Raw genomic sequence first — 21,251 nt, 5'->3', positions numbered from 1 at the left:
ATTATGGATTATATTGTTCTGATATGGTTCGGACTAATCGGAAGCACCTAAAATTCTCTCTCGAGCAATTGCAGGCAAAAACATAAAACTAATGAATAATAGGTTAATTACTCACTCTCGCACAATGATTAACCTAATTACTGATTAATTGAATGATTATGAAGTGAATCCTAAGAACACGTATTTGTTAATTCACTCTCGCACAATTAACTCCTACGTTCTTAACTATGTTGGTCTATTCCAATTTTACTCTCTCGAGCTAAAATTAGAACAATTGGCAAAGGCTAAGTGATCAATTCAGGCTAGGCATTAAGTACAATAATTAAGAACATATCAAGAACAAAAACCCATAATTCCGATTTAACTAAACAGACATAATTTGATTAATAATCCCCAACGATGGGTTTAGCTACACATAATCATAAAAATACTAAAAATAATCATTAAAGAATTCATGCTAAGATTGAATAAAATACTGAATATGACATTGATAATAATCGTACCTTGTTCGACAATAAACTAGTGATAATCGGTAACAAAATAATGAAGAAACGATGAATTCAATAATCGACTGATAAGAAAACTCTAATCTAGGGTTTATGTTTAATTAAAAATTAAGCGAACCCTCGTGCAATGTTACAAACTAGTATTTATACGGCTCCCGAAGCTAAAATCTGATATTAGGTCGAAATTGGTGAATACCCACAAGTGCCCTCGTGTTTGTGCAGTTTTCGGAATTGATTCAGGGGCATTTTTGTCCGTTTGGCGAACTTCTGCACAAGGTGTGCGAACGGGTACTGGAGTGTGCGATCGCACACTCCCTGAGATAGCCAAAATCCCATTTTCTCTTGATTTCTTCTGTAACTCCTTGGATTTGCTCGCACACTGATCTGTCATGGTGTGTGCGAGCGGGTTGGTGTGCGTTCGGGTTGGGCAGTGTGCGAACGCACACCTCCTGACTTGGCCAAAACTTGATTTTTCTTCCAATCTTCAAATTAGCTCCTGTATCCTCCATTTATTAGCTCGCACACTGGTTTGTCATCAAGTGTGCGAGCGGGTTGCTCCTCACTTGGCCCCAAAATGACATTCTTTAACTTCAAATATCGCTTGTTCGCCCTCTTTGACCCCGGGACTTCTAGAAAACACCAAAAACGCTCCAAAAGTCGCCATATTTGCATTTTTCTCCTGAAACACTCAAAATGATAATAAGCCACTAATAACTTCAAAAACGACAACTAAAATGCAAATAATGACTCCGAAAACAACCTATAAATAGGAGTATTTCTACTCCCATCAGTTAGGAGACAGTTTTATTATTTTTTTACATATTGGTATTCAATTGATTAATGATGTTTGATGTCTAAAGACTCTAGACTATATTGTCATATTTTCGAATCAATAGAGTTTAGAAGTTAATTACTGAAATAATTGATAATCAACAACTTTTAAATTATCTTAATGTTTACGCGCGATTTCCGTTACATTAATTAGTATAAGTATTCATTTTTTAAACTAAGCGGAACAATTCTGTAGAAAAGTCGAGGCTGAATTCTTAACCTCCAGATGTACAGAGAGGGATTTAGCTATTAAGACTAAGCCCTCAAGTATAATGAGAAATATTAGAATAATAAAATTTTAAAAGTTATTTCTTATTTTTATTTCTATGGGCCAATTTCTGTCCATCTCAAGAGTACCTGGCTTACATAAATTAAAGAGGAAATTACATGGAGCACCGCTAAACACCAAATTAATCTCACTATTACGATCACGCGTGTCTCGCTACAAAAGTACTTTAATATTTTTCTTCCTTTCTTTTTCACGATTTCTCTTTATGTTTCTGCCGTTTAATCTATTGAACAATACAGCTTCTACTTCTCAGATAGGTAATATGTTGTTCTTGTGATTTTGGGAGTTTGTTCGAACAAATACCTCTTATATGGGTTTGTTCTATCCAATTTTTTTGATTTTAGATGTTTATCCTCCACAATAGTCGTCGCCGTCCCCATCGCCACTGTCGCCTTCGCCGCCATCTTCACCATCTTCACCATCCCTGTCCAATACGTCAACACACAGATCCTTTAATTAGAAAAGACTCTATTTTAATGAAATTCTAATTTTGATGGCGGTCTCTGATATTTTAGGTCATGAATTGCATGTGAAGTTAGTGGATGATGGGTATTTGAAAGTTGGTTTCTTTGAGAGGGTAATTGGCAGAATGGCTGCTAAAAATAAAGTTGGACAAAAGTGAGGGAAAATAACAGAAAAAATTAAAGGATTTAATGTTGATTTTGAATTTTGGTTTGAATGGTGATCGTGCCAAGCCTCTTCTGTTGGATATATTGGCCATTTTTCTTTTTTTATTGAGTGGTTAGCTTAAATTATTAAAAGGAAGGTCAAAGAAGAGTGTTGATTGACAGCAATACTTTTCTTTATTGCATTCATTTTCTATAAATATGAGAATATAAAGATGAAAGAAAATATTGAAATTGAAAAAGATTTAAAACCTATGATTGTCTAGTATATGGATTTTAGTTTTAGTGGTTTGTTTGGATTAGTTTGTTTTTATTGTTTTGTATGTGTATAGATTTGTTTCTTTTAAACCTATAAATGTTGGCTGTAAACTATTTTAGCTTTTATAAATTCTGCAGTTGTTTAGTAAACTATTAGTAAGCCGATAGTAAACTAATAGTAGATTTATTTTTTAATAAATTGATAGTAAATTTATCTTTTTAGTAAACTAATAATAAATAAATTAGTAAATTATTAGTAAATTAACTTAACTTTATTAACAAACCGATAATACATTATTAATATATTTATTTTTTAGTAAACCGATAGTAAATTAATAGTAAACTTATTTTTATTGTACAATAAAAGTAATAAATTTGAAACTAATTTAGTATATTTTTATACTATTATTGGTAAACTAATAGTAAATTAAGTAATAATTCATCTTAATATTTTATGATTTAAAAAAAATAGTAATTTGATTTTTAAGTAGACCGATAACAGACGATTAGTAAACTGTTAGTGAACTTATAATAAACAGATGTTTAGTAAACCGTTAGTAAACTGTTAGTAAACTGAATCGTATTTTTGCAAATGAAAAAAGTATTTTTATAAAAAAATTCGGTCAAACTGTAAATTTCAACTAATTTTGGTCAAAAGGTATTTTTGAGAATAAATAGGTGTTTTATAGATATTTGTCTAAAAATCCCAAAATTAAAAATGATAGAGGAAATTAGGCCTGACACGTTTGAAGCCCCTTTTATTATGAAAAATACGGTTTGGCCTTTCCGTCTTCATTAATACTGTTAAACTTGAGCGTCTTAGATAATTAAACTTTTTTTCTCTTAATATTACTGTTAACCTTCCTCATTAATACAGTTTTCATCAAAACTTATGATCTGCCATATAATTTAGGTTTATTTTCAATTGATCTCAAAAATTATTACTGCTCATTTCTCTTTTTTTCTCCAAAACTCCAATTTCAAGCTTTCACTTACCGATTTACTTGTCAGAGAAATTACAATTTAATGCCGTCGTTTTAGCCGACTATGTTGTTGTTGCTGTTGGTCATGCTCTTATCCCAACTATCAAGGTACAATATCTTTCTTCACATTCCTTTGTATCTTTTGATTTGGTTCAATTTTTCATTATATGTATATTTAATGGATTTTGAAATGTCAAATTGTTATCTTACGGTGGCCGTTTGTTTTTGCTGCTCCTCGAATCATCCATTCATCATCATCAATGGTGCTCCTCCTCTTTGTTTCTTCGAAGAAGAAAAAAAGAAACGAACGGTTCAAAAACGGCGATGGTTTAATAGGCGAAACATGAAATTTCTGCGGCGGTGATGGATTTTCTTCTTATGATTGTGAGGTGCCGTGATGGTTACTTAGTGATCGTGATGTGATTATTTGGACTGGTTTGATTAATGGGTATGTGAAATCTGGTCAAATTTTGATTGCACGGTGACTGTTCGATAAAATGCCTGAGAGAAACTCTATTTCTTGGAGTGCCATGATTTTTGGAATTTCTGGGTATACTCAAGTTGGCTTGATTTCTGGGATTTCTGGGATTCGAGCGTATGCTAAGTTTTTTGGATTGTACTGTAAATTGAAGAGAGGAACCAGTAAATTTATAAAACTTTTATTAAACTACTACTAGTAAACCGTTAGTGAACTGACAGTAAATTTTTCTTCTTATTTTCTGTTTATGAATTCCAGGAGTCTGGTTTATTACTGTTAGTAAACGGTTAATAAATATAACTATACCTTATATTTAATAAATCAGTTATAAGTTTTCTTAAAACTAGTAAATTGTTAGTAAACGGATGGTATATTAACTTATTTTTTATTAAATTGATAGTAAACGATTAATGAATTAACTATACGGTTAAAAAATAAATTAATAGTAAATTTGATTTTTAAGTAAACAGTTAGTAAATTGATAGTAAACTTTTTGTTAGTAAACCAATAGTAGATTTACCGTATTTTTTATAAATAAAAACTGTTAGTAAACCGTCAGTAAACTTTTTTGTATGTAAACCGTTGGTAAACTGTTAGTAACCCGATAGTAAACTCACTGGTTTTTTAAAATAAAAAAACCGTATTTTTCAACTCAAAAAATGTAATTTCGCAACTTTTAAAAGTCAAACCGTAAAAATCAATCCAAGCTGGTCAAACCGTATTTTTCAAAATATTTATACACAATATGGGTATTTTTGAAAAACTCTCAAAATGATAATACCATAAAAATTGAAGGGCTTTTTTTGACGGCTACACTTGTTGAATGGACTGGACTGCTTCAAACTGCATTTTTGACTTAGCCGTCAACATGGCTATGGCAGCGGTAAATATAACTACTACTGTATAAAAGTAAACTTCTACATCTTTTTTGAAAGTTGAGCAAGACTTGAAGATTGACTTTTCTGGATACATGGCGTAGTCTATGATTCTGGAATCAATTCTTACAATTTGACAATAAATTAACAGGGTAATTTATTTTTTGTAAAGTTATCGTTTGGTATTATAAAAAAAATTAAATTTTCAGCTCCGTTGGATTTTAGACATAAAAAATGCCAGTTAAATTTCAATTCAAACCGAATGAAAATAATTGAACCAAACTGAATAATTCACATTTGTTTTAAAAAGAATATTTAATTATATATAAAATATTTACATGTAACTCATAAATAATTGAAGTAATATAGAATTAATACTAATATGAAAATATGATATAAAGAGAAATACTCTCTTTATTTTTTTTATCTGTCCATTTAATCAAAATTATACTTATTAAAAAAATAATTTTTTATCTCAAACTGTGGAACTAAATACTAATATAGCTCTATTAATTAATCAATATTTTTAAATTGAATTATAAAGTTATTTATTAGAAAGGAATAAATTTGAAAAATAATAGTTAAAATCATCTTAAAAAAATTTAAATGAATAAGTAATTAAATTTATAAATTAACAAGTAAAAAATAAGAGGGAATATGAAGTGAATATTTTTTCTATATAAGAAATGGTTAGTGGTTGGACTGGACATTAAAAAACACTATAAATTTATGCTAAATTTTATGTAGATTGTAATAGATTTGAGACATGGTAAGACATGTGGTAGCTTAAATTTCATGTCACTTGTTTTGATGAGTGAAGTAATTTAATTAATGTTATTTTTTCCGGAAAAAGTTATTGTAAATGCTAATAAAACTTGTTTGTCAATATTCTTATTCCTTTAGATAATTCAGCATAAGCCATCACAAATCATTGAGCAAATACCATCTCTATAATATTTTAGTCACAACAGACAAAAATATGGAATCTAAAATATTTCATTTTGTGTGTGCACGATCGATAATTAAACGCATCTCTTCGGTAGGTAGGGTTATAAATGTTAGTAATATAATAATGTTACTATACAAATTGTAATCACTAATGAGCCATTACATGGGTTAAATTTCTGCAAATTAAAAAATCTTAATGACCATTATTCATCTTATAAATATATTGGCTTATCAAATAATTATAAGCTATAACTTCTTCCTAAATTTTCTCCTCCAAATTTTTAGCATTTTTTAATAAAACGGAATCAAACTTCAAAAATGAGACATGAACATGAAATTACTCGTAATTTCTCATCATCATTTTTCTTCCACCTTCTTACAATTATTTATCTCTTGCCATTATTCAGTGGAGCCCTAGCCATTGTCCCCAAGTTAAGCAACGAAACAGACAGACAAGCTTTACTACAATTCAAGGCCAAAATAACCGATGACCCTCTCGGTGTCATGAATTCATGGAACAGCTCTTACCATTTTTGCTGGTGGTACGGTATTACATGCGGAAGTAAACACCAGAGAGTGACAGTTTTAAACCTAAGAACTCTAAAACTCTCAGGTTCCATATCACCATATATCGGCAATTTAAGCTTTTTACGAGAATTATATCTCTCCAACAACGGCTTCCGCTCCGAGATTCCTCCTCAAATCGGCCGTTTGCGTAGGCTGCAAGTTTTGTTTCTTACCAACAACTTGATCACCGGTAAAATTCCTCCAAACTTGTCTTCTTGTTCTAATCTTGAAACTATTGTCTTAAACAGCAACAACCTTGAAGGCGAAATTCCATTGGAGCTCACATATTTGACAAAGCTTAGAGTAATCTGTCATCTCTTGAGACATTCATCGTGTCTGAAAACAATTTCCATGGAGTTATACCTGAATCCTTGGGAAATTTGATTAATTTAAGAACTTTAGGGCTTGCTATTAATCAATTCTCAGGTTTAATCCCTTCTTCCATTTTCAATATCTCAGTTATTCAGGCTATCGATTTAGGAACCAATGATTTCCATGGATCTCTTCCGATGAGCTTACTCGCCTCTGTACCGCAAATCAAATTTCTTTCACTTTTTTCAAATCAGTTCATCGGTTCCATTCCTGCGTCGATTTCGAACGCTTCAAATCTTGAACTGCTTCAACTGGACTCAAATAATCTCACAGGAAGTGTCCCTTCTCTTGAAAAGTTGAATAAACTTGTAGTCCTAGGATTGAGTCGTAACAAATTGGGAAGTGGTGAAGCTGATGACTTATCGTTTATGTTACACCTGACCAACGCCACCAACTTAACGACGCTGTTCATAAATCAGAACAACTTCGGCGGAGAGCTGCCGGAATACATAGCCAACTTCTCAAAGCTAGAGAACATCAACTTCATGAGCAATCAAATACGCGGAAAGATTCCGAGTGACATTGATTTTCTTGTTAACCTAAAAGTTTTCACTGCCTCAGCAAATAGACTGTCAGGTATAATTCCTTCCAGCATAGGAAAGCTTAAGAATTTACAGAGACTTAGTTTAGGAATTAATAATTTTGAGGGCAACATTCCATTTTCTCTCGGAAATTTGACGAATTTGACTGAACTTCGATTACATTACAACGATCTTCAAGGTATGATCCCTTCAAGTATCGGAAATTTATCGAATTTGTTAGTATTAGTGCTTAGCCACAACAATCTTACCGGTCCTATACCTCGACAGATATTCGAAATTTCTTCTTTAACTCAAGGTTTGTTTTTATCTTTCAATCGTCTGAATGGGTCGCTTCCGGATGAAGTAAGCAACTTAAAACAATTGGGAATGATATTTTTTGAACAAAATTTATTATCAGGTGAGATTCCTACCGGTCTTGGAAGTTGTATTAGTCTCGTAACGCTTTCATTGAGTAATAACTTCTTTCACGGGTCGATTCCTTCTTCTTTAAGTTCATTGAGAGGTCTTGCGTTTTTAGATCTTTCTTACAACAATTTGTCAGGACAGATTCCTCAGTTTTTGGAGGGTTTTATTTTACTACAATGGTTGAATTTATCTAATAACGATTTTGAAGGTAGAGTTCCAACTGAAGGAATCTTTAAGAATGGAACTGTAATAATTCTACAAGGAAACAAGAAATTGTGTAGTGGTATAACTGATCTCGGCCTTCCTAATTGCGTATCTGAAAAGCCGAAAAGCGTAAAAGGGAAAAGAAGAAAAATATTTATAATTTCATTATCTATATGTGCATCCTTATTGTTACTTGCGTGTTTACTTGTTTGGTTGTCGAGAAAAAGAAAAAATATTTCCACAGTACTAAGCCCTTTCGAGACTGGGATGTTGAGGTTGACTTATCAGAATCTCATTCAAGCGACGAATGGTTTTTCTTGGGAAAATTTAATTGGTTCGGGTGGATTTGGATCGGTGTACAAAGGAACCCTTGAGCAAGATGGACTTGTAATTGCTGTGAAAGTGCTTAATCTTATGCGTCGGGGAGCATCCAAAAGTTTTCTAGCAGAATGCGAAGTGTTAAGAAATGTTAGACATCGAAATCTTGTCAAAGTGCTCACTGCTTGTTTTGGTGTTGATTATCGCGGCAATGATTTCAAAGCTTTAGTTTACGAGTTCATGGATAACGGAAACTTACACGATTGGTTGCATCCGAGTCATCCCAGCAATTTAAACATCGATCAAAGGTTGAATATTGCGATAGATATAGCTTCTGCACTAGAATATCTCCACAATCATACAGGAACACTACCGATTGTTCATTGTGATCTAAAACCAAGTAACATTCTTCTAGACAAGGAAATGACTGCACGTGTCGGTGATTTTGGGCTGGTCAAGTTCCTTTCTCCAGAGATATCACAATTTTCTGCTGGTCAGACCAACTCTCTTGGAGCTATAGGAACTATTGGTTATAGTCCTCCGGGTAAGTAACTTTAATTAGTTTTATTTGAGGCTTAATTACTTAAAAACCACCCACCTTAAATTTTTTTTTCGTTTATATCCTGACCTAGAAAAAAATTCATTTATACCCTGACGTATGTGTTTATGTTTCACCTCTACCCCAAGGCACTAAATTAACCTCTTTTCATTAAAAAAAAAGTTTAAAATAGTTCTTCATTTAGAGAAAAATTCATTTTTAATTAAACTCTAATTAACTTAGATTAAAAATGAAGAACTATTTTAAACTTTTTTTTTAATGAAAAGAGGTTAATTTAGTGCCACGGGTAGAGGTGAAAAATAAATACATACGTCAGGGTATAAATGAATTTTTTCCTAAATCAGGGTATAAATGAAAAAAAAGTTTAAGGTGAGTGGTTTTTAAATAATTAAGCCTTTATATGATGAACTTTTTTCTTCAATTTTATGATCCTGGTTTCTTCTTCTTGTTTATAATAGTTTAATTTGGTTTGAAAATATTGATGTAGTTTGTCTTAAATGAAAATTAGAGACTGGGTATTAGAAAGATATTAATTGAGATTCCGGTGACAATTTAAAATATGTGGAAAAATTTAGACATCACTTAAGAATTTAGCCCACAAACTAGAGTTGACCAATATGGATTTTCATAGGAAGTACAGATAATATTTATAATTTTAACTTTTTAAATAATGCTATTAGTATAAGATTTAATGACATAATATTATTAACCTTAAAAATTTGCATATCAATTAGTATAAAATTTAATGACATAATCTTATTAACCTTAAAAAATTGTATATCTTTGTAAATTCAAATCATAAATAAAATTTATAAATATTATGTATTTTTTATTCTAACTCCCAACATTACTAAAAAAAAGTTATCTGTATTTTTATCAATCTTATAAAATAATTAAATCTGATACATTTATATACTTTTACAAGGATATTCACTTACCTAAAAATTTATGATGTTTGTATTGCAGAATATGGTTTAGGAACTGATGCTTCAACATCAGGGGATGTTTTTAGCTTTGGTGTACTCCTACTAGAGATGTTCACCGGAAAGAAACCAACGGATGACATATTTAATGAAGAACTAAATCTCCACAACTTTGTAGAGAGAGCTTTGCCTGAACAAGTAATTCAAATTATAGATCCCAACTTGCGACTCGGAGAAGACGCAAATAATATACTTATTGAGTGCTTGATCTTAATATTTGAAATTGGAATTTTATGTTCTTCTGAATCACCACAAGAGCGATTGAATATTGATAACGTTGTTGCTCAACTCTCTTGTGTCAGAAGAAAAAATTTGGCTACTCGATCTCGTCAAGAGATTGGAGATATTGCAAGCACGAGTCAAATGACACCGGGTAAGCAATGCCAAGTATTTTAAAAACAAAACAATTAATAAGCTATATTTTCATAAATTTATCTTTATTTTTTTAGGATAATGAAGATGAAAAAGCGAACTTTAAATAAGGGCGATATATGAAAATTAATTTTAAATATTGTGATTTATTAGAAATCGGCAAGTATTTAAGGTAAAAAAAATGAATAATTGTTGTAGAACAGAGAGAGTAGTATCAACAATAGCTAACATAAAACAATTGAACGAAGATAGACTCGAGCTTTTAACCCGACATATAAATGTTGGAGTTGCCGAGTTATTTTGCTGAAGACAACAAGCTAGACTAGATAATGTTGGATATTTTCCTTACCAATGTCATCAAATACTCTTTCTTCATCATATTATCAAGAAAGATGAATTTTAATATTTTCTGACTATTGTTTGGAACTGACATTTAAACTTATGATGCTTTCTTTCAAAAAACATGCAGTTCCGATTTACACCTTCCATATTGGTGGACAAACTGCAGTAACTGGGTTTGGGTTTGTAATAACTGCTGTACAGCACCAGGAGAAGAAAAAAATCAAATGAAAAAGAATTCACATCAACATTACCAGACAAGAATTCACATCACGGGATGCGTTCGAGTGCTCGCTGCAGTGCCTTCTTTATACCTTCTTGATCAAGTGTTGTTGTCAGTTGTATTTCTTGCACCTGAAATGTTCAATTACGAATTCATCATACTGTGAGAGACAGAGACTGAGTTATCTAAAGAGTTCAAAACAGAACTTGCCTGCCGTCCAGCACGAGCAAGAAGGATGAATGTCGTATTTACAGGTGGTGCCTGAGGTTTTGGACAAGGATAATGTCAAATACTAAGACCGGAGAGAGAAACCAAAACAAGAAAGCACGGTATGTGAGGCGTATTATGCTGCACGAGAACTTCACGAGTTCTACATTTTGGAGTTTAATTTGCGTTTCTAAGAATGCTACGGAAACTCTAAATTTACATATTTATAATTTATTCTTATAAAAGAATATCGTTTCATATTTTCACATTTCAGTGTTTTCTGTTTCGGTCATTCCCGTATTCGTGCTACCTAGTAGGCATATATAGTAGAAGCAACTCACATTTGAAAGCCAAAGTTGCAGGTCTTGTGAAACAGCACGTTTCTCGAAACCTTGTCTGTTGATTCTAACATCATCTACACTGATCATGAACGAAGCAAAATCCAAGATTTATCAATTTCTGCACTTACACATGGTAAGCAATATTCAAATGGGAATTTATCAATTCCTATACATGAATCTTGATCCCCAAGTAAAGAAAAAGAAATAGCAGTTCATCGAAAATTAAGTTTCTTACAGTAACTATTTTTTGCATTCTTTGATTATGTGAGTCAATTTATGTCAGACCTTTGCAAAAGTGGGTTTAGATTAGGTATTGATAGATTCGTAAGAAATGATGAAAAAATTGTAAACACTAATTTGGTTTACGAATTCATACCCATCTTCACGTAGTAGCTCCTTAATTATTTCTTGAAGCCCCGGAAGAGGATCAATCACACTATTGTCATTCACGGCCAAATGATCAGAACCGACAGAACCATCCTGCAAACAGAAAATATTTCATTATTTGTAGAAACTTCATTATTTTCGAGAAAGAAAGCGTGTGACACTTGACAGGTTACTTAAAATCAGTCAGTTATACGAACCTGAGGAATTACTTTGTCCAAAGTTTCTAACAATGGATCTTCTTCCAACTGTTTGATTGACAGTGTCACCCTTGACTTTTGCCTGCAGTGAGCTTCTCTTTTTTTAATCAAAAACCACATAATTGCCGCTAAAGAATGGCACAACAAACATCACAATACGAAGCATGAAAGACCATTGTTCTCTCCTTTTCAGAAAAGCACAAAAACTCTTTACAACAAGTTCATAGCATAGTAGACTTAAATTAGTTTCAATATACATAACTAATGGGCTATGAACTAAGAAATCCAAATCTTTGAGATATGCATGTCTGTTGTGTTGGATCCATTTTGTGCGACTGTGGCATTAGTTCAAATTTTTTTCTAAGTGACAGGCTCTTTCTATAAGCTACAAAAAACAATAGTAATTTTTATTTAAATTCAAATTCAAATTTTCTACATCATTAGTAATTAAATTATTCTGATATGGCAGCCATTAATACGGGTAGCCACATAAGCAAAAATAAATGAAAATAAATGTTCCATCTAAATTCTGAAATTGGGGTATCATTGAAATAAAAAAATTCAAATCATGCTAAACTTGACAAATTTATAACAATCATCAAAATTTCAATTATTTTTTCTAGCTACCTCTAGCCAAAGGGAACATGTTATATGTGTTGGAAGATGCATGGTAGGCCCTAAAATAAAATACTCGCAAACATTCGTACAACCAAAAGAAGAAAGAAGTAAACATATATTAAACTCTTTTATGTACTTTGTTTGATTTGATGAGCAATATTACATGGGTATATATAGTAGTAGTTTACGATATCAACCTATATGAATATATAATTAACTTCATTTTTACGGGTCAAATACTTCATAGGTAACCAAACTTTCAAATTATTACAAATTTATTTCTTTAATGTAACCAAACTTCAATTTTTACTTCATAAAGTTTTTTCCGATGTTATTTTGTTTAGGTGGCCATCTAAGTTAATAATATTTATGACATCGATAAACATTACTAAATTATATACTTTATTTAAAAAAGGCCTAATCACTCAAAAACACCTCACCTTTAAACTTTTTTTCAATTCCACCCCGACGTTGAAAATTTGTCAATTTTACCCACTTTTGAATTTTCCGTTTTCAATTGTACCCCAATATTTTAATTTTTGTTAATTTTTTTACTTAAATGATGAAATCATTCAATTAATTAAGTCTAAACATGAAATTAAATTCTTTTTTATTCAAAAAAGTACAAATAAGTCCTTTATTTTTAAAAACTAACTAAAAACCATAATCAAATTAACACTAATTTAAATTCTTAATTAATTTAACTAAATTTAAATAAATTTTAAAAATATACAATCAATATATGCGAGACATGGAGAATGTTTTAAACAAATTTCCAAACGCAAAAGACGTTAATTTAATTTTTCAGGGTACAATTGAAACACAAAAATGCAAAATAGGGTAAAATTGACAAATTTACAACGTCAGGGTATGATTGGAAAGGGGCTAAAAGGTCGGGGTTTTTTAAGACATTAGGCCTTTAAAAAAAGATACTAGCTTTCGTGGCGTAACGAGAAAAATATTCTTTAAATAGTCTAATTCGGACGGCCACATCGCAAAATTAGATCAGAAATACCTTTCTGAAAAAAGAAAATAGAAGTTTGATGACCTTAGAGAAATAAATTAGAATTCAATATCCTTTTAGAAAAAAATTGAAAGTTCGGTAACCTCAACGTATTTGACCCTCGTTTTTACTAATGCAAATTAACACTCAATAACTCTAACATAAATATAAGAATTTAATGAATGCAACTTCGCATAGGGATGTGCAATATTCGGGTATAACTGAATTAACCAACCGAAACAAACCAAAATTTTAATTCAGTTCGAATTTCGGTTAATTGCTTCGTTTACGGTTAACAAGTTGAAAAATTTGGTTAATTAAGTTTGAATTAGTTTTCGGTATAAAATTTACGAATTAACCGAACCGACCTAATTAACAAAATTATAAATAACTGATGTTATTTTTGTAATTTTTATAGGACTTAAATATCTGTGTACCCTTTAAATTCGTATTTAATTAAAAATTAACACTCAAATGACTAGTTTTTTATAATTAATTTATAATGAAATTTGATTATTTGGTTAACCTAAATAACTGATCAAACCAAATATGAATTTCGGTTCAGTTACAATTTAGTTAAAGATAATTCGGTTACGGTTATAAAAAAAATTGAGAAATTCGGTTATGGTTAATTCAATTCAGTTCGATTCGGCGACCGAACCAATCGATGCACACCCCTAACTTCACGTAATATACGTCACAATTAACTCATACTAACTTAACTAAGTTTAATTAATTATGTTAGTTTAATTCATTTCGAGTTTAATATCTAAACAATATGACCCCCACAGAGCCTTGGTTATGCCATTTCTATGCTTTTGGTTTAGTTTCAGTCCTTTGTAATTTAAAGATATGGTACGGCTCATTGTAGATCTAGTTCAAACCTCAGTAAATAAGGACAGAAACAGAAGAAACTCACCGATCAATGTTTATAATTTTGACCTTCACATTTTGGCCCGCTGTAAGAACATCTCTTACATCATGAACTAAATCCCAAGAAACCTCAGAGACATGAACTAGTCCAGTGAGATGATACAAACCTGGAATAATAATTTTAAATGTCAGTGATGATACTTAAAAAGTATAAAACCAGAAGGCTATTAACACATATAAACTGAGAAGAGAATAGATACCATCAGGGAAGAGCAAGTGAACAAAGGCACCAAAATCCTGAACAGAACCTACCCGTCCTTTAAAAATATCGCCTACTTTAATTCTTTTAGAAAACTTGGACCAGTTAGCTTCCTTTTCAGAGAATATCAGAGTTCTGTTCTCCTCATCTGCTTGCATTATCTAAAATAATAAGGAAGTAGATTCATTTCATTGAAGTATAATGACTGTAGGTACTTCCACAGCTATTATGAAGTAAAACTAATAAAGAGTAGCTACCGAATCATCAAGTTTAGCCTAATTTGAAATACTCGGTTCAATTGTAGTGCAATTGCAGAAATTGAGATGAGACATATATATCTTTTGCTTACATGTCCATCATGTCATGTGATATTTGCTTATATAGTTGTCATATCATAATATATCATACCTAATCAAGAACTTTATGAGAAAGTCGAAGCCCCAAAAGGCGAATATATATATTAAACAAAAGAATGATTTTTTAAACTTTTTTACCTTTAAACAGTCTTTACACGTATTATGACAAAAGTTCAAATATGTCATATTTGCACAAAATGGATTTACAGCAACCATATAGCAAAGTTACATGTTTCTCACTCAAATTTTATAATTAGACTATGATTAAAACCAAAAAAAAAAACTCAAATTATCAAAATTGATAAATAAAAAATTGGTTAAATCGTTAAAAGTCGCAAAAGTGTATTGTTACACTTAGATTTGATGTATTAATGTAGACAAGTAAACAACATCAAACACCTAATGTACTACAAGCAAAAGGAAATGAAAATAAATTTGCATAGCTTTACAACTGCACTCTTGCTACTTAACCATTAGTAAGGGCTAATGTTGACAATGCTCTTACAATCAAACTAACTGATATAAATCGTCGATTGCGCATATGGAGCAATGAGCATTTATGTGTTCGACGACCTTAAACTATCAAATTGTAAATTAATTCCAAGTTCATACTCTTCCCAAGACACGAAGCCTTATCCTATGTCTTAACTGAAACCTCAACACTCGCTATTCAAAACCTCGCATTCTAAATGCTAAACTAGAAAAACCAGCAAACTGCATACAGTGGCATACACCAATCCTTACACTAGAACAAGGAGGTCTGAACTATGAATTTTGAGCTCATATCAAAGAATCTTGAGAGAATGATCTAATGGTTATAGAACAGAAGCAATTACTTGCCAAAAAAAATGCACTTGAAGTCTTGAACTTAGCTAGCTGCCTTGCTTCAATCATCAAATAGAGTCCGTCCAATCACCAATATATGATTTAGTAACAAATGTATATACAAATTAATCAATCTTGAGGTGTCTTGCATATTTAAGAATAAACTAAAAAAGGTTATACAGTTGTATGAGACTTCTCTAGTATCTGAACATTTTCTAATGGCAAGGTAAAAATATCAGGAAAAGACACTAACAAAATTATCAATTGGGCAAGAACTAATGGCTTAAACTTTAGTGTTGAACGTTAAACCAAGTAGAGATGCACGGTATTTGACATAATATCAGAGTCTCTATAATTAAAAGGTCTAATGTTCGATTCTTAACAACTCTGAAATTACATGTCAAATATTGCAATGTTGGAGTATATTCGAGATAATAATAAAACTATTTTCACAAGTATATTGCAATGTTGGAGTATATCATTTGTTAACAATGATATATTCTAAATGTCTCATGTTACATACACAGTTTAGGTAGCATGAACCGAGTGGTTGTTTGACAATATGAAACAAATTATATGAATCCATGTACCCTGTCTAATACATGAGGAAATAACACTAATAGCATAACATAATAGAGAAGAAAAGTTTAGCACCTTCACAGAAATATTCAAACCAATCAAATCTTCTGCAATATCATGGATTGATTTGTGTGGTTCTACATAAAATGAAAGCATAAAATTAGTAAGCAAAAACAGAGAAATTCTAAGTTAGACTTAGTCCACAACGTCAACTACGTCAATCACATTATAACTAAAATGATGGCAATTGTAATATCATCATTACAATCTGAACACATTTATTACAATTATAATATGATTGGCCTAGTTTACAGATGGCGTGGTAGACTCGGAGAATTTGTCTCAAAAACAATATTTAAGAAAAGGTTAGAAATGACAAGATCAATGCTCCTAAGTACCTTTACAAGTATGTGATGGACTCAACTGGGGAAAAGGAAGAAACCCTAGAAGCGAATAAAATCGAACAAGAAATCCTCCGCCATTGCACCCTTCAATCCTACCCTCAAAAATTGATCCACTGTCTTTATAAGCCCGTGCCGCTTTCCAATCAGCAGACCTCTACTTCTTCGCATGAAAAACAAAAAGAATTCATTAATTCGTAATTATAGCAGTTAATAGCTTTCAATTAACAAGAAATTAACCCACCCGTGTCTGACGAATATCATCAGACGACTCTTCCTCGAGATCATCAGTGGAAGTAGCGGTGGCTGATTCGTTAGAATTGTCGGAGACGGAAACCCTAGCGGAAGTAAAACTCGAGTTTCTTGACCTGTTGTGGAGCAGTTTACAGCCATTGAAATGGCTAATGCTGCTACAGGAAGCTATAGATAGTGAGGAGTGAGGGGAAAAAGGTTCATTATTGAAGGTGAAGAAAAGCTGGGGATGAGGTGAAACAGAGGCTGTGAAAATTGGCATTTTTTTTTAATTTTGTGTTAGTGAAACAGAGCTGGGGAAGAAGGAGGATGAAGATAGAAGGATTTTTCTGGTTTTGGATTGGGTTGTTATTAGTGGTTGTTGATGATGCCATGTCATCAGTTTGAGAATTGTGCCGTTGCCACCTCGGATAGTTTCTAATATATATACCTTATTTGTTTTAGATTACTACTTGTAAACTCGTATGTTTTAATCTTTTCAATTGAGTCCTGAATCTAAAACTATTTATATAGTTATTGTCACACTATATTTTTTATTTGAAATTAAATAAATTTAACATTTCCAATATGGCTTTTTCTATAATAGTTTCTCGTGTAGCATATGATTTGATTGTTGTTATGGGGACTATTCTAACTCAAATGAGGATTTTAATAAAATTAATTTTATTTTTTTAAATAAAAATTAGAATTTCATGGATGGGCCTAAATCCAATTAGAAACAGTTTAAAAATGAGGAAATTAGACCCACCACCTCCAAACACCTAAATATTCTCACATATACCACGCGCTACTTATCCTTTAAAAATTACAATACAAAATTAACCATTTTCAGATTTCACCTTTTTTCTTTCTTTTTTTACGACTTTGACTTTCAATAAAAAAGAAATCTGAAATCCCATCTCAGCTTTTCGATTCACCATGTTTTTGTTTCTTCTTTCCTCCGATGTATCCGGAAAGCATCTGGAGCTATCTCTGCTCCTTGCGCCATCGAGGATGGTATCTTCATTATATCAAAATTAATGATGCTCGTCAAATCCGATGCTATGGCGGAGTGAAGATCTAAAGAGTGTGAGTTTTATTACGGTGTGAGAGTGATGAGGAGGTGTTGTGCTTTGATGGTGTTTTCTCCTCGCAACTCTGAGGTAAATTTTTGAAAGTTATTCGTTGATTTTGAAATTATATTGATGTAATTGAATTAGAATTTTTCACTTGTGCATGGGTAATTTTATGATAGATTTGAATTGAAATGCAGCAAGATAAGTAAAAGTTAGATATCCTTTTGAGAATTCTGTTTGATTTCTAAAAAAAAACTGAATATGGGATTTGGGTTTTTGAAAGTTTATTTTAAACAGATTTGGTAGCTGGTCACACATGCTTTGATTCATAGGACTTGGTCGCTGGTTAGATAAATTGTCTTTATTATTTTGATTTATCAGTTTCTTATTTGTTTTGAGTTGGAACATCAAGTGGAGCGTGGTTGTGGAGCTTGGTTTGATTTATTAATGACATTTTTTGGGTTTTTGTACGTGGAAAGAGGGGCATTTGGCTTACTTCATTTTGTTTAATCTTGGTGGCTTTCATAGGTTTATCATAATTTTTGTAATTCAAATTATGTATTGTTTTTATAAATCATTATGTATTTGAAGTTCATGCAAAATGAGAGAAAATTTTGCACATCAACTACATGTTAAGTCGTTTACAATAAATTATTACTTAATTCACCGAATTTGTTATGTTTTGTGATTTTATTTTGTAATTTGTAATTATAATGATTTTGTTATTGGTTTACCAATGGTTTACTAAATAGTAAATCAATAATTTTAATTTTAGTGATACCGTTAGTAAACCTTAAGTTAACCGCTGGTCAATTTATAATTATTTTTTGTTGATGCTCTTAATTTTTTATGTATTTTTTTTTCACTTGTGTATCTGTAATGGTTTTGTTGCTGGTTAACTAATCTTTTATCAATGGTACACCAATAATTTTAGGAGAAGAAGCCTTATTTGAATAAAGTTGTTGAGCTTAAGGTCGAGTATGTCAAGGCCTTGGAATAAGAAAATTATGCTTATAATGAAGATGTATGAATCGACCACTCTTAAAGTGTTTCTATTGATAACTTTTTTCTTTAATCTCAATTTGAGTTTGTTTATTTCTTTGGGATTTTAGGATGGAGATGTTATGTTGCTGATAAAAAAGATGGTGAAGAGGAGGTGCATGAAGTATTTGACAGTAAACTGTTAGCATACTATTAGTAATATGTTAGCATACTGATAATAATTTTATTTATGAAAAAAATTGCTTCTTTGGTGGTTCAATATGAAAATGTTGGGACTGTGATCACTGAGTATGATGTAGTTGTTGCTTTGTAAATTATATTTGGCATTACAGGATGTCTCCTTTGGAGACAGTGTTCAATATTGATCGCGGAACTACTTATTCATTTGTTGGTGTTTGTACATGTTTATAATACTAAGTTATTTTTTTTTAATAAATCGTTAGTAAATTTTTATGTAATTTTTTTTACTTGTATATTTGTAATGGTTTTGTTGGTAGTTAACCAATGATTTACTAATAGTATACCAATAATATAAACTAATTATGATCTTAAGAAATATTATTTCCATCTTTTAAGAAATTAATATAAATTTTGTGATAATACACCGTTAGTTAACCGTGAGTAAATTGTCGATAAATTTATAGTTAATTTTCAAAATATTATTTTTATCGTTTAAGAAAAATAGCCAATAAATTCGCAATCATAAAGTACAAACAAATATAGTAAATTGATAGTAGACCAATAATTAGCTACCTATTAGTTAATTTATAGTAGACCGTTAGTAAATTGATAGTAAACCAATAGTTAACTACCTATTAGTTAACTGATAGTAGACCGTAAGTTAACTACTCGTTTAGTAAACCAAAAGATAAACTAATTTTGTATAGATTTATAATACTGATAGCAAATCAATAGTAAATTTATCTTTTAATAAATTGATAGTAAAAATTAAATATTTTTACCAAAATATTATTTCCATCTTGTAAGAAAAATAGCCAGTAAAGTCGCAATAGTAAAGGACAAACAAAGATAGTAAATAGATAGTAGACCAATAATTAACTACCTATAAGTTAATTGATAGTAGACCGTTAGTAAATTGATAGTAGACCAACAGTTAACTACCTATTAGTTAACTGATAGCAGACCGTTAGTAAATTGATAATAGATCAATAGTTGACTACTTATTAGTTAACTGATAGTAAACTATTAGTGGTGTCATCAAAGACTTGCAAATATACAATGAACAATTAAATTGAAAATTTATTTCTTAGTAAATTGAAAGTAATTTGAAAATGCACTACCAATAAACTTATTTTTAGTAGACTAACAGTAAACCGGTGATAAACTAGTAGACCTATAATACTTTATTATATTTATTGTTTTATTATAACATGAATAAGTTATTAACTTGGTTGTACCCAAAAGGAACCATTACAACAAATAGAAAATTAACTGGATTTTGTATGAAAAATTCAACAATTTATAATTAAACTACTTGTAATAAAATTGGAAGGAGGCAAAATCATTATCTGGCACTAAAATGACATGGTTACCAAACAAATAGTCCTCAAGATTGGCTTTATTTGCCTTTTCTACGTTAGAATACAGCCAAATGTAATATATTTTTCTATTACTTCAAGCACTATCTCAGTTATTCCATCTCGTTAGAGTAAATAAAGTAATCAGATCAACTTATGAGATGGTGTGGCTTTAAAGCTCCTGCTCGCTGGAAATATGATTGCTCCATTTAAAGTCATCTTCATCGGACAAATTATGGCTTGATATAACTTTAAAATTACTCCCTTGTTTTTCGTCAGAGTAATGCTCTGTGTTGTGACTTAAAAATTCATCTTCTCTGTTGATCAAATTAGGGTTTCTTTGGAAGTCGTCCTCCTCTTTGCTTGTCGTTTGGATTTGGTGCATCAAATCAAAACAAAAATTTATCAATAAACATCTTCTATTTCCCCTTTTTCCGATCACTTTGTTTCTTCTCCTCTAAATTCTCCCAAGTTCTTTAATTTTTTGCAACAGTGAAACTTAAAAGATCGAGATCATCAATTCTCGGGAGGATCAATCATAAATGACGATTTGTATGTTGTTGATGAAGACCCAGAAGAATGAAGCAATTTCAATCCTGAATAGCACGCCGAGAAATGCAACGACCGAAGATATAAGCTGTGATAATCATGAATTCTGTAACAAATCGTATTTTTCAACT

At 31.1% G+C, this 21,251-nt stretch overlaps 1 protein-coding gene, 1 long non-coding RNA gene and 1 pseudogene across 2 annotated transcripts; 2 read left to right on the top strand and 1 right to left on the bottom strand.

Annotated features, from left to right (window-relative positions):
* Window positions 1–6,106: 6,106 nt before the first annotated feature.
* On the top strand, window positions 6,107–10,142 carry LOC126687478 (probable LRR receptor-like serine/threonine-protein kinase At3g47570; annotated as a pseudogene).
* A 328-nt stretch (window positions 10,143–10,470) lies between these two features.
* Window positions 10,471–17,299, bottom strand: LOC126686399 (uncharacterized). The gene is made up of 10 exons (XM_050380440.2): window positions 16,969–17,299; window positions 16,722–16,881; window positions 16,399–16,460; window positions 14,565–14,724; window positions 14,351–14,471; window positions 11,811–11,892; window positions 11,603–11,706; window positions 11,227–11,305; window positions 10,889–10,939; window positions 10,471–10,809 (listed from the first exon to the last, which is right to left on the bottom strand). The coding sequence occupies exons 1-10, from the start codon at window positions 17,236–17,238 to the stop codon at window positions 10,726–10,728; spliced, it is 1,173 nt and encodes a 390-aa protein (XP_050236397.1). The 5' UTR covers window positions 17,239–17,299; the 3' UTR covers window positions 10,471–10,725.
* A 496-nt stretch (window positions 17,300–17,795) lies between these two features.
* On the top strand, window positions 17,796–19,392 carry LOC126686402 (uncharacterized). The gene is made up of 3 exons (XR_007643952.2): window positions 17,796–18,118; window positions 18,966–19,055; window positions 19,144–19,392. It is a non-coding gene; the product is annotated as an uncharacterized LOC126686402 (long non-coding RNA).
* Window positions 19,393–21,251: the final 1,859 nt, after the last annotated feature.

This window comes from Mercurialis annua, linkage group LG6, assembly GCF_937616625.2.
Source record: "Mercurialis annua linkage group LG6, ddMerAnnu1.2, whole genome shotgun sequence".
In the NCBI taxonomy this organism is placed as follows: domain Eukaryota; kingdom Viridiplantae; phylum Streptophyta; class Magnoliopsida; order Malpighiales; family Euphorbiaceae; genus Mercurialis; species Mercurialis annua.
This window is presented reverse-complemented; position numbering and strand designations above follow the sequence as displayed.

Excerpts from the sequence above, each read along its gene's own strand:
- LOC126686399 (XM_050380440.2), bottom strand. The coding sequence starts at position 17,238 with ATGCCAATTTTCACAGCCTCTGTTTCACCTCATCCCCAGCTTTTCTTC. Across the intron at positions 16,461-16,721 it reads TCCATCACATACTTGTAAAG|AACCACACAAATCAATCCAT; the intron begins GTACTTAGGAGC and ends CATTTTATGTAG. Across the intron at positions 10,810-10,888 it reads TTGCTCGTGCTGGACGGCAG|GTGCAAGAAATACAACTGAC; the intron begins GCAAGTTCTGTT and ends TGAACATTTCAG.